At 40.0% G+C, this 15,728-nt stretch overlaps 1 protein-coding gene across 1 annotated transcript in view; it reads left to right on the plus strand.

Moving 5' to 3' along the window:
• LOC136863594 (dendritic arbor reduction protein 1-like) overlaps positions 1-15,728 on the plus strand; it is a 144,310-nt gene that overhangs the window by 30,268 nt on the left and 98,314 nt on the right. The window contains exon 2 of the mRNA XM_068226008.1: positions 8,211-8,315. Coding sequence (XP_068082109.1) covers positions 8,211-8,315 — 105 coding nt within the window. The remainder of the gene's footprint in view (positions 1-8,210; positions 8,316-15,728) is intronic.

The following is a 15,728-nucleotide window of genomic DNA, read 5'->3' on the forward strand; positions in this document are numbered from 1 at the left end:
ACCGTAAAAGAATCTAGTGGGACGTAAAGACAGGAGATCAATTAATTTGCTTAATACTGGTCATACCTCCTAACCACATATACAGTCCATCAGAACAATTTTCGTTGTGTTCATTTTCCTATTCTTACATGCAAACGAAAATAAACCTTACCGTACCGTACTGTATGAATGTACGTTTATGCACTCCTACAATTGAATGAATTTAATGCTTTCCTAAGGTTATGTGTAAAATGTATCTTAAATACATCACACTGTAGGAGTGGTAAAATACGTCATGTAAACATAAATATATTCCTACAACACGGTATGATAAGTTTTATTTTCTTTCACTAAAATATAAGGGGACAGGAATAGTAATAATAATAATAATAATAATAATAATAATAATAATAATAGTAATAATAATAATAATAATAATAATAATAATAATAATAATAATAATAATAATAATAATAATAATAAAATACAAGAGCAAATCCTTAGACCAGGATTTTAATCCCTATGCATGTTGTTTCTACGTACGGAAGCCTCTGTCATTAACCCTCAAATACGGAACTTGCCACAACATTAGTGCAATTTTGTTTGAGTGATACGCAGACAACCTCACAAGCTCTAAATATGTCTTTTGTACACACCGGAATTAGTAAGAATGTAAATTAGTATCCTGGCGCCGAGGTAATGCAGCTCTTTTCAGGAACACCTCCAACGGAGCTACATGTGCCCCCCTGCCATTTTTAAATCTCTGGCAATACCGGGAATCGAACCCAGACCTCCGAGGACGGCGGGCAATAGCGCTAACCGTTACGCTACGGAGGCGAACACCGGAAGTAGTTGCTATTCCGCTGTCTGTTGTGATTAAGATTCTCACATTCTACGACTTCCTATGAGGACATGCCATGCTTGGTGTGGTAAGTGTATCCGACTTGAAGCATTCCTGGCTTAATAAGATTCTCTATTTGTCAGTTATAAAGAATTCAGCTCACATCTTGTTTGTGGAGCACGCGTTCAGTTCCTCGGAGACAAGTAGGAAGACATGTTCTTTTGGCAAGCTCTTGGAATAATTGGTGTCTAGGAAACAACCGTTCCAACTAAAGGCATTGCAATCTATGTAGCCAACTGGCGAAGAGCTCTAACTTTACTAAATGATAATGAGTTTAATCTGTCAAACGTACACATTTATCATAAAGTCGCAGCGCGAACAGTAGCGCGTATCTGACAATGCTCTTCCTATCCATTATTCTCCTTAAGAATGGTCACGCCTCCCTGTCACACATGGATGTGCAGTCCATCGGAACAATTTTCGTTGTGTTCGTTTTCCGATGCCGGTTTGCACAGGAAAATGAACCTTAAATATATTATACTGTAGAAGTGCGTAAAAACGTCATGCAAACACAAACATAAAGCAGGATTTCATTATGAAAAGTTCCAAATTTCAAATTCCTAGCTGTTTAGATAGAAATAAACACGAATGATTCCAAATATTGAGTGCGACTTGATAGAATCTGGTCTTTTAAGAACGAAACGTGTCATTCTTTGTTCAATAGTGTGTTTCGTTTACAGGTATGTTATAGTGTAATGTTCATATTGAACTTGTGTGTTCGACAGACGTTTTAAGTTACATTTAACTGAGTGGACACTGGAAAGTATGGCTTTACTCCTGACAAACTCCACACTTTCTACACCAGGCAAATACTGTTATGAAGGCCACGGCCCTTCTTTCCTAGTCTTTGCCTTTTCCTTCTTTATTCTTATCGTTGCCGAAAATTTATCTTAATTAACGAGACGAAAATCCGCAAACAAAAGAAGTCCTATACACATACAACCTACAGTGTAGTGTCATTATTATGTTTACTTACATGATAGTAAATATAATTAATAGAATCCCTCCCGATAGTACTAGCTGACATTCATCTGACAGTCCGGTTAATTTATTCTGATATGGATGTAGTCTACGTGACCTAATTATCCCAAGAAAAAATTAAATATATCGGTTGCCAAGAACTGTAGTCATGTTGACATTTAAGAGAGTGTTCCTTGTGTCAGGCTCAAGAAGTCCCTTATATAATATACTGAAAATCGAAATCGGGGTTAGCTGTAATTCAGGGTAGGAAGAAAGGAATAAAAGGAATGTTATTTTAAACTGTAACTTCCCGTTTATTTCAGATCAATCATTTCAATTTGGCAGCAGGTGACCTACAGGATCCCGTTGGACTATCCTTTATCCCGGAATCGTCTCAACATTATAAATAAAAAGTATACACATAAATAATTTGAGTAATAAATATCGTCGCTGTAAAAACAAAATCTCGTATCGCACAATGCTCTTCATATCAATTATCCTCCTTAAGAATGGGCAAGCCTCCTAGCCACACAAAGATACCGATGGCTTTCTTTTAAAACCTCGTATGTCCAAATGTTCTTCCTACCCATTATATTCCTTAAGACTGGTCACGCCTCCCGGTCATATATTTGTATACAGTCCATCAGAATAATTTTCGCTGTCTTCATTTTCCTTTGCCATTGTCTAAAGGAAAATGGACCTTACCGTACCGTATTGTAGGGATGTTGATTGCACGGCGAATTTACACACTCCTACAGTATAATATTCATTTTCTTTTACAGATTGGCAGAGGAAAATGACCATAACGAAGATTATTCTTTTGGACTGCATATAAACATGGGACTGGGAGGCGTGACCAGTCTTAAGGAATATAATGGCTAGGAAGATTATTCGGTCTTACGAGGTTTTTAAAGGAAGCCATCGATATGCAGTCCATCAGAACAATATTCGTTCCTATGCTAGCGTGTGAACCAAAATGAACCTTACTGTAAGTGCATTATACTGTAGGAGTGAGTAGATATTTCATCAAAACATACATTCCTACAGTGCGATACAATCAGGTTCATTGTCCTTTACGAGTTGAGATACCGGCAGGAAAATGAACACAACGAACATTGTTCTGATGGACTGTATATCCATGTGTTGCTGGGAGGCGTGACGAGTCTTAAGGAAAATAATGGGTAGGAAGAGCACTGTGGGATATGATTTATTGCCCGTACAGCGACGATATGTTTCAAGGTACACAGCTTTTGATTGTGATTCACTCCTAAAATTTGAAGTTAAGCAGTGTCCTCGGCATTGTTTAAAAATCGCCTGTTAAACAACGTTTCTAGACAGTGTCCAAGTTATGAATAACGTCTTTGCAATGCAGCGGCCATAATAATAGAAGAGAATTGGTTACCTAGGAGAATAATGGACTCGGTCATGAAGGGTAAGGGAAGTAGGGGGAGACTAAGACGACTATATTTAAACTTTGTTTCTAATGATCCAAGAATAAGAGGTATGGAACTAAACGAGGCCACAGAGCTGGTTATAAATAGAAGATTGTAAAGGCGTTTAGTAAATTCACAGAGGCTTGCAGACCGAATACTGAAAGGCATAACGGTCTACAGTGCGCTATAATGAAGATGTGAATGTTTATGTATATATGTAATATTATTAGGCCTACTTGTTCAATTCTTCTTCTTCTTCTTCTTCTTCTTCTTCTTCTTCTTCTTCTAACACATTTTTATAATCCGTAGGGCGGCTTTATTTAACATTAGGCTTCCTGTGGAGGTACATTCAACGTCTGCCAGTGTAAGTGTTAAAAATAATGGAGAGTGGAACTAATTCCCTCACTTTTCGTAATCTTCCAGCACACATTTACACGGTATTCACTGATTAGATCACTATCCTGGATAACACCATTAATATAAATAATGTATTAAGATATAACGAAAAGATTTATGAGGATGTTACGTTTCCATGTTGACTTTCCATACCTGCTTAACATTTCCTTTAAAGTTAATTCTCCGACAAAATACTTCGCATAAATATAAGAAATGTTCGTCTGTATCAAATAAATCCACTTCATTAGTTCTTAGTTTATAAAGGTGAGCTTTGTGGGCCCCATCTTGGTTAGGAGGGTGGGGTCTTGCTTCTCGACGCATGTGCAGTGGCCCGGATGTTAATACTTACGGCGGGAGGAACGCCAGACGCCTTGCGTCTGCGCCGCGATGCAAATACCCAACCTTGGTGCAGTTCGATTGGCTAGATGTGGAAACGTCAGTTCCATTAATGATCTGAAAGGATGCGCACTTAAAATGGTGGACACATTTAATGTCAAAAGTGAAATCCTGGTGCTTCACTCTTTTTAGTACAGAATTAAATCCCTACCATATTTTGAGTTATAGCAGAAAGGGGGGGCCTTTCCCATTGTCATAAAACACTAGCAACCGGAATGGCTATTATATATGAGATTCCCTTCGCTACATTAAATAGTAGGTGACGTTTCAGGAAATACAAGCATACTTCCAGTAATTTCATGCTTTATTACATCCATATACTGTATAATTATTCTGATACATTGGTTATTACTATAAACGACCTTCGCTTTTAAGATATGTATTGGTGTCAGTAGTTTTCCCTGATAAGGGATCCTAAAGTGCCAATTATTTTACGGGCATGAATCTCTTGCTTTTAAGCGCTATTAAACACTAACCGAGGTTTGCCCGAATTCGACACCAGAAGGCTGTGGTAAGGTAAGGGTTATTCTGCCCGAAGGCAGGTCCGAACCTCCGCAGAGGCGTTACTGAGCCGGAGTTTATGTGCGGTAGGGTGGCCAGTTCCTTTCCGCTCCTCCATTCCCTTACCCCTCCCACCAACAGCGCGTGGCAACCCATCCAACTCCTGACCACGCCCAATGTTGCTTAACTTCGGAGATCTCACGGGATCCGGTGTTTCAACACGGCTATGGCCGTTGGCAGAAGTCTGTGAACAGACGGTAAATCACATAAGCAACTTGACTACCCATTCAAACCAAACCAAACCAACCAGACTCCATTGCACAACAGCCCCGATGGGCCATGGCCAACCATGCGACAGCTGCCTAGCCCCAACGCCTGCAGATTTCGAGATATGGTGTGGTAGGCATAACGAATCCTCTCGGTCTATATTCTGGGCTTTCTAGACCGGGGCCGCTATGACTTCGTCAGATTTTAATTTCGTGTGGCTATTTCTAGCCGAGTGCAGCCCTTGTAAGGCAGACCCTCCAATGAGGGTGGGCGGCATCTGCCATGTGTAGGTAACTGCGTGTTATTGTGGTGGAGGTTAGTGTTATGTGTGGTGTGTGAGTTGCAGGGATGTTGGGGACAGCACAATCATCCAGCCCCCGGGCCATTGGAATTAACCAATGAAGGTTAAAATCCCCGACCCGGCCGGGAATCGAACCCGGGACCCCCTGAACCGAAGGCCAGTACGCTGACCATTCAGCCAACGAGTCGGACACTTCTTCAGATGGCTCCTTAATTGTAATTAAGTAGGCTGAGCGGACCTTAACCAAGCCCTCAGATCCACGTAAATATCCCTATCCTGGCCGGGAATCGAAGCTCTGTCCGGCAAGGTAGCCAACCATCTGTGATAAATTTAAAACGGATCGAAATAATTACGTGTCTTCGTATTGGAACTTTTTTTTTTGAATTAGTACAGAAACCTGGGAAAGGTTTTGTTGTCCAAGAACAGAATTTTTTTAAAATATATAGGATCTGGTTGAACGCACATTGTCACAGGACCAGGGCGGGTAGTATAAAAGTAGAGTGATAGTTACCAAACATAAGTTGTTAATGTCGAGATGTACTACACTTGCATGAGAAAAATAGAAACTAAAGCTACATGAGCAGCGGTTTAAAAGGAAATATATAAATATATATGTACATAGCCTATCATAGCACGCTCGTTACTATCATACATCGATATGCAGTAGTTGTTATAATTCCCATACACGGAGAACCGAAAATAGCTGCAGAAAAGGTGACAACAACGACGACGACAATTAATGTATAATTTTGATGAGTACGACAGTGTCTTGGCTAAGTTGTCTTTAAGAATATCGATGGCTTTCTTTTAAAACCTCGTATGTCCAAATGTTCTTCCTACCCATTATATTCCTTAAGACTGTCACGCCTCCAGGTCATATATTCGTATGCAGTCCATCGGAATAATTTTCGCTGTGTTCATTTTGCTTTGCAAAAGTCTATAGGAAAATGGACCTTACCGTACAGTATTGTAGGGATGTTGATTGCGTGGCAAATTTACATACTCCTACAGTATAATGTATTTAAGGTACATTTTCCTTTACAATATGCCAGAGGAAAATGACCATAACGAAAATTATTATTTTGGACTGCATATAAATATGAGACTGGGAGGCGTGACCAGTCTTAAGGAATATAATGGATAGGAAGAATATTCGGACTTACGAGTTTTTTAAAGAAAGCCATCGATATTTAAATGGAGAGACACGTACCAATAGATTTCTTTTATGTTATATTGCACCCTCTCAAGACAACGTTTGTCACTTCGATATATCTTTAGACTAATAACAGTTCAAGGAATGGTGAACACGAGTTATTAACGTTATTGGTTTTACGTCCCGATAACTACTTTACCAGTTTTTGGATGAGTCGTGATGCACGAAATTTGTTCCACACGATTTCCTTTACTTGTTAAATCTACCGAGAAGTGGCTGATGTATTTGGACACCTTCGGGTACCATCGGACTAAGCCGGGATCGAAGCTGTCAACTTGAGCTCGAAAGATCAACGCTGAAACGTCTGACCCACTTAGTCTGGCTATTAATATTATTATTATTAGTCGTAGTATTCACTGTATGCTAATTAAGCCAGCGCCGATTTCGATTCGCGGGCTAGGTCAGGGATTTCTTTTACCCGTATCTGAGTGCTCCTTCGATATCTGCTCAGCATACGCGAGAAAATTGAGTTGCTACCTGGCAGTGAGATAGCGGCCTTGGTCTAGAAAGCTAAGAATAAGGGCCAAGAGGATTCGTCGCGCTCACCTCTTAATCTGCAGGCCTTCGAGCTGTACACAGGTCGCTTGGTAGGTGAAAGCCAACCAGGGCTGTAGCGCCACGAGTTTCGGTTTTCGTAAGATTTTCTATTGGTTTTACGTCGTACTGACGCAGGGAGGTCTTAAGGTGACGATGGGGTACTACAGGGCTAGGATAGGGAACAAAGTGACAGTTATCTTAATTATGGCACAGCCGCAGAATTTGCCTGTTATTAGAAAAGTGAAACATGAGGAAATCATCTGTAGGGCTACCGAGAGTCGGATTCGAACCGACCATCTTCCGAGTGCAAGCATACAGCTACGTGATGGAAACCACGTTAGCCTACTCGCTTGGTGTATGCTAATTAGGAGGCAACCGGGCGGTTAGAAGCGCCCAGCTGTGAGCTCGCATACGGGAGATACTGGGTTCGAGCCCCACTGTCGGCAGACCTGAAGATGGTTTTCCGTGGTTTCCCATTTTCACACCAGGCAAATGCTGGAGCTGTACCTTAATTGAGGCCACGGCCGCTTCCTTCCCATTCCTAGGCCTTTCCTGTCCCATCGTCGCCATAAGACCTATCTGTGTCGGTGCGACGTAAAGCAAATAGCAAATAACGAAATTAAGAGGCAAGCTGGGTACTATGATTTTAATTTGTAGAGACTAGGGTAATGTGGTCATCAGTCTCATTATTATGATGAGTGTGAAATCTGTGCGATAACTTGTGAATCCATATTCCGTTTCCTGGAAGGTATTATTTCATTTTATTTTATTCGTACCGTAGTTTGTCTCAGAATGGTATTTGCGATGAGAATGATAATATAATTTTTTTCGTGTGTCTGAGATGTTAACAGACGGATGAAATTATCAGAACAGAGACTGAAATTTATCATAACTCTAGATTGATCCACATTGTTCTCCATTTTCTTCAACGTAGGTGGATAGAGGCGTACTCTGATGAATAACAATTATTAAAAAATAATGTCCATGAACTTTCAAAGATATTGGCCATGTTTCCATAGATAACATAGACGTATATTGTTCCCTCAGAAAATTAATAACAACAAAGGACCAGCCTTCGAATCCACAAGAGGGTTAAATAACCATACACATGAGTAAATATTGTACTAACCCCTCACCTATTTCAAAATGAAAAGTTGTAAAACTAAATCTATTTAACTACAATTCGATACACCGAAAGCAGCAAACGTCGACGATAATTATGGAAATATTACTTTTCAGTTGAATGGAAAAGAGTATATTAATCTTCTGAATTGAAATGAGAGAGGAGAGCAATATTGTTATAACAATATTCCTTTCATTTTCTAGGCCAAGTACTACCAGAACGAGGTGCAGTTAGATGAAGAACTTCTTGAACCACTGGCTGCATCTTCTTTACCAAACTACGGAAAAGGACCCAACTCATCGCTCATAGTACGTGTAATCATATCCCAAACTCATTCTGACTGTATCAATAAAACTAATAGGGGAAGAATATGGTTTGAAGTACATATCCTTATATAATATTACACATCGTCGGCTTACTTCTAAAACCTCGTATGTTACAACGTTCTTCCTACCCGTTATGTGCCTTAAGACCGGTCACTCCTCCCAGCCACATTTTCATATGCAATCCATCAGAACCTATTTCGTAGTGCTTATTTTCCTGTGCAGACGTGTAAAGGAAAATGGACCTTACCATACCGTGTTGTAGGGATGTTGTTTTCATGGCGAATTTAAGCATTCCTACAGTTTAATGTATTTAAGGTTCATTTTCCTTTACAGGCAAGCATAGGAAAATGAGCACAACGAAAATTGTTCTGATGGACTGTACATCCATATGTGGCTGGGAGGCGTGACCAGTCTTAAGGAAGAAAATGAATAGGAAGTGCATTGGGAGATACGAGGTTTTAGAAGTAAGCCATCGACATGTAGTTTCAATTTCTGATATGTTATCACTTAACAGAAAATACTTATTCATTCTTAGGATTCATAATTTCTCTCACCGCAAATCTTCAACCTCATGCGTTCTCAAATTTTACATTATAACGGTATGCAGAGATAGGTATGCATCAAGGTAGAAAAACACACTAAATAATACATTATTAATAAGTTCAAATAATAATAATAATAATAATTATACTACTACTACTGCTGCTAATAATAATAATAATAATAATAATAATAATAATAATAATAATAATAATAATAATAACAATAAACCATTAAACTCATGTCCAGTAATTTTCTTCCATTTCCATTTTAAGGTATCTTTGACGATACATCATATTTCAGTAACGTAAAGCAGATAATGATAAAGTTATATGTAAAATACAAGAGGCAAATTAAACACTCTTTTCTTCAAGATTACACAAAATTATAATATACCTTTTTCAGAACGTTATATAGGGAACTATTTTCTTTATACTAACACTGTGTATCGTATTTGTTCTCACAGTACTTTATTTTCAGTGCGAGCACAAACAATGCAATTATTAAATTGTGCGTCCTGAGAAGCATAGTACCGAAGATTAATATATTATTGAGGACATGCCGAAGAGATAGAATGAGAGAGAAAGAAAGAGAGTGAGAGAGATTATGAGTGGAAGGGGCAGAAGGGGAAAATAATATATAGCTAGAAAAAAAGGTTGTTTGGTGGTGGTGCTTTGTTTCGATCGGTATCAAACTAATCTAGTAAGTAGTGGTTTCTGGTTTCGGAGAATGAAAAGAAACTCTAACAAAAACTAGGTGTTGTAATAACAAGTTGATAATGTAAGATTTCCATAGCTACTAGCAGCTTGTAGATCATAAAAGTGTTGGCATCCTGCACATTTTTGCGCTTCATATTACACAGATCGTGCTTCATCTGCTGAATTATAATGGGTTAGGAGAGGAAGATGGAGATTAACTTGTCATCGTGCTTATCTTGATAAAAGGATTCACGCGAGTGCAGTGTGCCATCTTACCGAATATCTATTTGCTTTTTTCAAATTAATGCTTCATTCGAAAATCAGGCTTGAACTACTGAACTCCTGCTAATGCCACTTGCCCCAAATGCAGTGATTCCATCTAAACCTTAGAATTCACAAATAAAAATTGTTTACAAATGTTTTAACGTCACGTCAGTCCCAATAGGTCTTTTGGTGACGATGGGATAGGAAAGGGCTAGGACTAGGAAGAAAGCAACCATGGCCTTAACTATGGTTCAGCCCTGGCATTCTCCTGGTGTTAATATGAGAAACCACCTTCCGGTCTCTTTACGGTGGGGACTGAACCCAGCATTTCCCGAATTTAATCTTAATGATACGCGATGCTAACTACTTAGTGGGAGAGAAATAATGCAATTCCACTCAGTTGTAAATGTATGATTTTAGAAGGCAGATTTCTGTAAAAATAGACATATCATCACTGCTATACCATAATTGCGAATGTGACAATGGTCCTCGTATCCACTATTTCCCTCATGACTAATCACACCCCCCAGTAACATATTGATACGCAGACCATCAGAATATTTTTCGTTGAGTTTATATTCCTATGCGCGCATGTAAAGGAAAATGAACCTTAAATACATCATATTCTGGAGTGGGTAAATTTGTCAAGCAAACATACATTCCTAGAGTACAGTAAGGTTCATTTCCCTTTACTTACACGCATAAAAAATGAACTAAAATTCGTCGCTACTCGGGGAACAGGTCGTATTTCCCAGTGCTCTTCCTAACCATTATTCTCTTTAAGACTGGTCACGCCTCCCAGCTTCATATAGATATTTAGTCCATGAGAACAATATTCGTTGTGTTCATTTACCTGCACTTACATGCATAGGAAAGTGAACTTTACCGTACCGCACTCTAGGAATATATTTACGCATACCTACAGTATAAAGTTCTTAAGGTTCATTTTGCTTTACAGACGAGCATACGAAAATGAACACAACGAAAATTGCTCTGATGGACTGCATAACCGTAAATGGCTGGGGGACCTGATTAGTCTTAAGGGATATAATGGATAGGAAGGGAATTGTCATATTCGCGGTTTTGGTATAGCTCTGACGATATGTTACACACACGTGAACTGCCTCGGTGGATTAGTAGTAGTCTCCGACTCACTATCTCTATACCATGGGCTTGATCCCTATTGAGCTAGCCGATTTTTACAGGGCAGTCAAAATATTGGTACTCCATATCATTGTCGACTTGTAAAAGATCACTTCATTTCATCTATCATTCATTAACCATTGTTCAAGAGGCTTCGGCAGCCGGCACAGTTCCTATCCTCGCCGCTAGATGGGGGCTTCATTCATTCCATTCCTGACCCGGTCGAATGACTGAAAACAGGCTGTGGACTTTCATATTCATTTACCCGCCCCTAGAGTATGATGTCGCCGCTCCTAGGCCAAAACCACGAATGTGACAATTATTTCCCTTAAGACTGGTCACACCTCTCAGCCACATATTGATATTCAGTCTACCAAAACAAATTTCGGTGAGTTCATTTTCCTATTCTAATGTGTAAAGAAATATGAACCTTGCTGTACCGTGCTGTAGGAATGTATGTTTGCATGACATACTTACCCGCTCCTACAGTAAGATGTATTTAAAGCTATTTTTCCTTTGTACACGCTGCTAAGAGAAAAAGTCTATGTACAAACAGACCCCTTGATGACATACGCCTTAGAAATTATCTGGTAACACCTATCGAAGGATAAACTATCTACACCAGAAGGAGTGAAGGCCGTGTATCTTAAAAAAGTTTTCTGCCTGGCAAGAAACGCTCCTCCGAGAAAAACTTACGAGCTAATAAAACAACCGTTCTGTATAGAAGAACTGTGATTAGAAGTACCATCGCTTTCTACGACACGTTATCAAGGTTTACATCAAGAACTGCAGGATAAAAAAGCGAATATATGAATAGATTTTTTACCAAACAGACAGCACGATGACGTCAGAATGGGTGAATTCTGACTACGAGCTGCGGCGTACCACAACAACGCGCTTTTTATTAAATGTTCATTAAACCATTGAAAAGGGCAGGCAAAACAATGGGACCACGACAGGCAAAACAATGGGACCACGACAGGCAAAACAATGGGACTACGACAGGCAAAACAATGAGACCACGACAGGCAAAACAATGGGACCACGACAGGCAAAACAATGGGACCACGACAGGCAAAACAATGGGACCACGACAGGCAAAACAATGGGACCACGACAGGCAAAACAATGGGACTACGACAGGAATATCAAGACGAGTTATCTGACCTATTCATAATGAATTCTTAGGAGCGGCACGAGTCCTCTAGTAGCAATAATAAAATAGTAATAATAATAATTTTAACTGTTTTTTCACCGTACAGGTATGGAGACACATGGAGGAGTGGAAGGTAGAAGTTTACACGGTTCGTAACTTTTGCACTAAGTGGGATAGAGCCGTTAGCTTTATGCCCGGCCTCATTTGCTTCCAGCAATTGAAGTGGTACTCATTGTTGGTGTAGGCTGAGTGAACTCCAGGGCCACGTGCACGTCCAAAACTGAAAATCCGTTTCTTAAATATTTCGACATATCGACGAGGAAGCGATCGAACTCACGTCCTTCCGGATGATCCCAGCACGCCTTTACCGTCTCCGCCAGGCATCCCCCGTTAATTTATTTATATTTACCATTCCTTGAACTGTTACTAGTCTTAAGATACATTTGTGTAACGTTCTTTCTATTGCTATAGCCTACTTCTTAATGGGCGACAGGTGTCGTAATTTGGTCTCATAAGAGTTGTTTAAAAGGCTGGTTGACAAGGACACAGAGCTGTCGGGTTTATGGAGCCTGAGTATCGCGGAGGATTGAACACAGAGTCTTTGGGAACAGAAGGACAATGACTAACCGACTCTATCATTGAGGCCGTCCCACTATTCTCAAGCGGTAGATCTCTGTGGTACGTATTTTATTAACAGTCCTGTATCTAGCAAAATAATGGCCATTTACCTACTTTCCTATGAACCTCAGAATTCTGGTAATCGGATTACCACTCAATCATCCGGTGACAGATTTAGAAACAGCAGGGAGCTTGGGTGACAAAGTTTACTTAAAAAGTAAAATGTCTCATAAAAACGAACTTACATGAATCTGAATTATTATTTTTTATGCTGGCCCCACGGTCTTTGAGTAGAGAACCTACCTCTTACCTGGTCGCTTGGATCGTATCCCAGCCAGCTCAAGAATTTTACCTGGATCAAAGTCCTGGTTCAACGTCCACTCAGCCTACGTGAAAAAACTTTGTGGACCTTCTGTATCTGACGGTAAGATAGAGGCCCCGGTCTAGAAAGCCAAGTATAACGGCCGAGAGGATTCGTCGTGCTGACCACGCGTCACCTAGGAATCTGCAGGCATTCGGGCTGAGCAGTGGTCACTTGGTAGCTCAAGGCCCATCAGGGCTGTAGTGCCATGGAATTTTAATATCCTTTTAATTTGCTTGGAGAAAAATGAGACTTATTTGATTCCCGATAATAGTTGTGTCGTACAATTAGTGACTTAGTGCTGAGCACTTTTCACGTAGTTCAATTTGTTGTTGGCTCTAGAACCCTTCTCAACATACTGCAGTTTAGTTGTGGCAGCATGGTTAGCTAAGTCTCTTCCTTCGCGAGTTGGAAAGGGAAACAGCCGTTCTAATCTCGGCTTGTCGTGTTCCACTTGTCCTACGCAGACCTGGAGGCCCCACGTGCATAACCCCGGCCCTGACTTGCGAGCTCTAAGGGAATCAAGACACAGACGTGCTGACCCCTGGGATCCGAGCAACTTTCACTTCGCTAAATTGTGCTATTTGAAGCCGTGTAACATCACAAAAGGCAGACAATTCCTGTGGATTGTTGCTACATAATAGCGTGGGATGTGTCGTAACTCGACACCATGGGCCCTTTTCAGCTCATGCCACAAGTGGCCTCTTGCTTGCGTTAGCTTAACCTCCTAGATTATCGTACTATCGGCATTAGAAGTTTTGCAGTATGCCATTAAAATATTACGGTATCTCATTCCTTGAAAATACTATGGTGACATTTACCTTGATTGAGAAACAGTACTATACACGATGGTTGGAATATTCATAATGAAATCCTTGAGGTGTTGAAACCTTGTGGGCTACACAGTCTTATGTTCAATCTGAAGGTGAACTTCCATCACGATGTTGGAGGTATGTATGATAGCAAATTTGAACACTTTTGCTTTACTAGAACTACGTTCATCTACACAATCCATGAACTCCACAGGTCATAGCATGGCATTTAGGTGCACGATCAGAGAAAAAAAAACTCGGTACTCACTGCCAATGTACAATGGTAGTAAAATACCACGCGAAAGTTGCCTATGACGCACGCTGTTAAAAGCGAGTGAATCGACCATTAATCGTGTTGAAAGACATGACTATAATAATAATAATAATAATAATAATAATAATAATAATAATAATAATAATAATAATCATAATAATAATAATAATAATAATAATAATAATCATAATAATAATAATAACAGACCTCAGTGACACAGATAGTATACCGATAGCTGTCTGTTTCAAGATACCGAATTTCATCCCGACCTGGGTCGGTGTTTTTCTGAGGATGTTTCAAGTAAAAATGTGAGGAGCTTATATAGGGAATTCATAAAAGAATCGATAATGATTATTGCTATTTTAAAGGATGAAATATTGGCTCATCGTTCTTTACAAAGAAAGGACATAAATAATGGTTTGAGTGTTAGAATGTGGTACCTTCAATTCGGGCTCAAATCTCAATGTAGGTTTCTTACCTGAACAACAGGTGTATACAGGTATATTACCTGTCACAGAGACTGGTTCCTTGGTTAAATGGTAAGCGTAGTGGCTTTCGGTTCAGAAGAAGCCGGGTTCGATTCCCGGGCTTGTCGGCGGTTTTAATTTTAAAGGTTAATTCCCTTGGCTCGAGGGACTGAACTTTTGTGTGTGTGGTGTCTCCAACATCACTGCAACTCACACATCAGACACAGCAATATCCTCCACCACAATAACATGCAGTTTCCTGTATACGGTAGATGCAACACACACGCGTCAGTGGGTCTGACTTACAAGGGTTGCACTAGGCTAGCAATAGCCATACGAAAATATGTACCTATCATAGAGACCTTAGTAACGCTTCCTAATCCTTTCCTCTGGTTACGTACAAATACACACACACACACCAGTAGAGGCAATGAAGTCATTCCGGTCATTAGACAACATCGTATGCACTTAGAAGGACGCATGAGACTGTTTATCATGATGTTTCAATATGTAAAATGTAGCCGCAACAGTTAAATGTTATCTGAATGTAGAGTCATCCTTTGTGCAGATTTTGGAATTTCCCTCACAGCCTATGGCACAATATAGAGCACATTCTATCCACAGGCCCATTCTGTATTAGTAGCCGCAGTCAGTAAGGCTAACGAAAGAAAATTTTGAGTAGGCTACTGGTGAAGTGACAGTAGTCTAGTCACCTGGTTCACAATCCTAGTGTTCCGGGTTCGAATCTCAGTGACTATGGATTGATTTTCAATATTATCAGAGCCTTGAATCACTGGCCAAGTCCGAAAATGGGCGTGGATACTCTGCGATCCAACGACACACGTAGGAATGTGACTTTGGAAAATGGTGTAATGAGCAGTAACACTACACTTGCGATAGCAATGATAGCAATGATAATCAGAGTAAAGATAGGCTACGTTGCACCACTCAGACAGGTTCTTCGGTAGCGCTATAATTGGAAATGACTAGGACTAGGAGGTAAATGACTATTGCCTCAATTAACAACAACAATAATAATACCGAGTGTGTTTGCCGTGCGGT

The sequence above is a fragment of the Anabrus simplex genome, chromosome 2, assembly GCF_040414725.1.
Source record: "Anabrus simplex isolate iqAnaSimp1 chromosome 2, ASM4041472v1, whole genome shotgun sequence".
In the NCBI taxonomy this organism is placed as follows: Eukaryota; Metazoa; Arthropoda; class Insecta; order Orthoptera; family Tettigoniidae; genus Anabrus; species Anabrus simplex.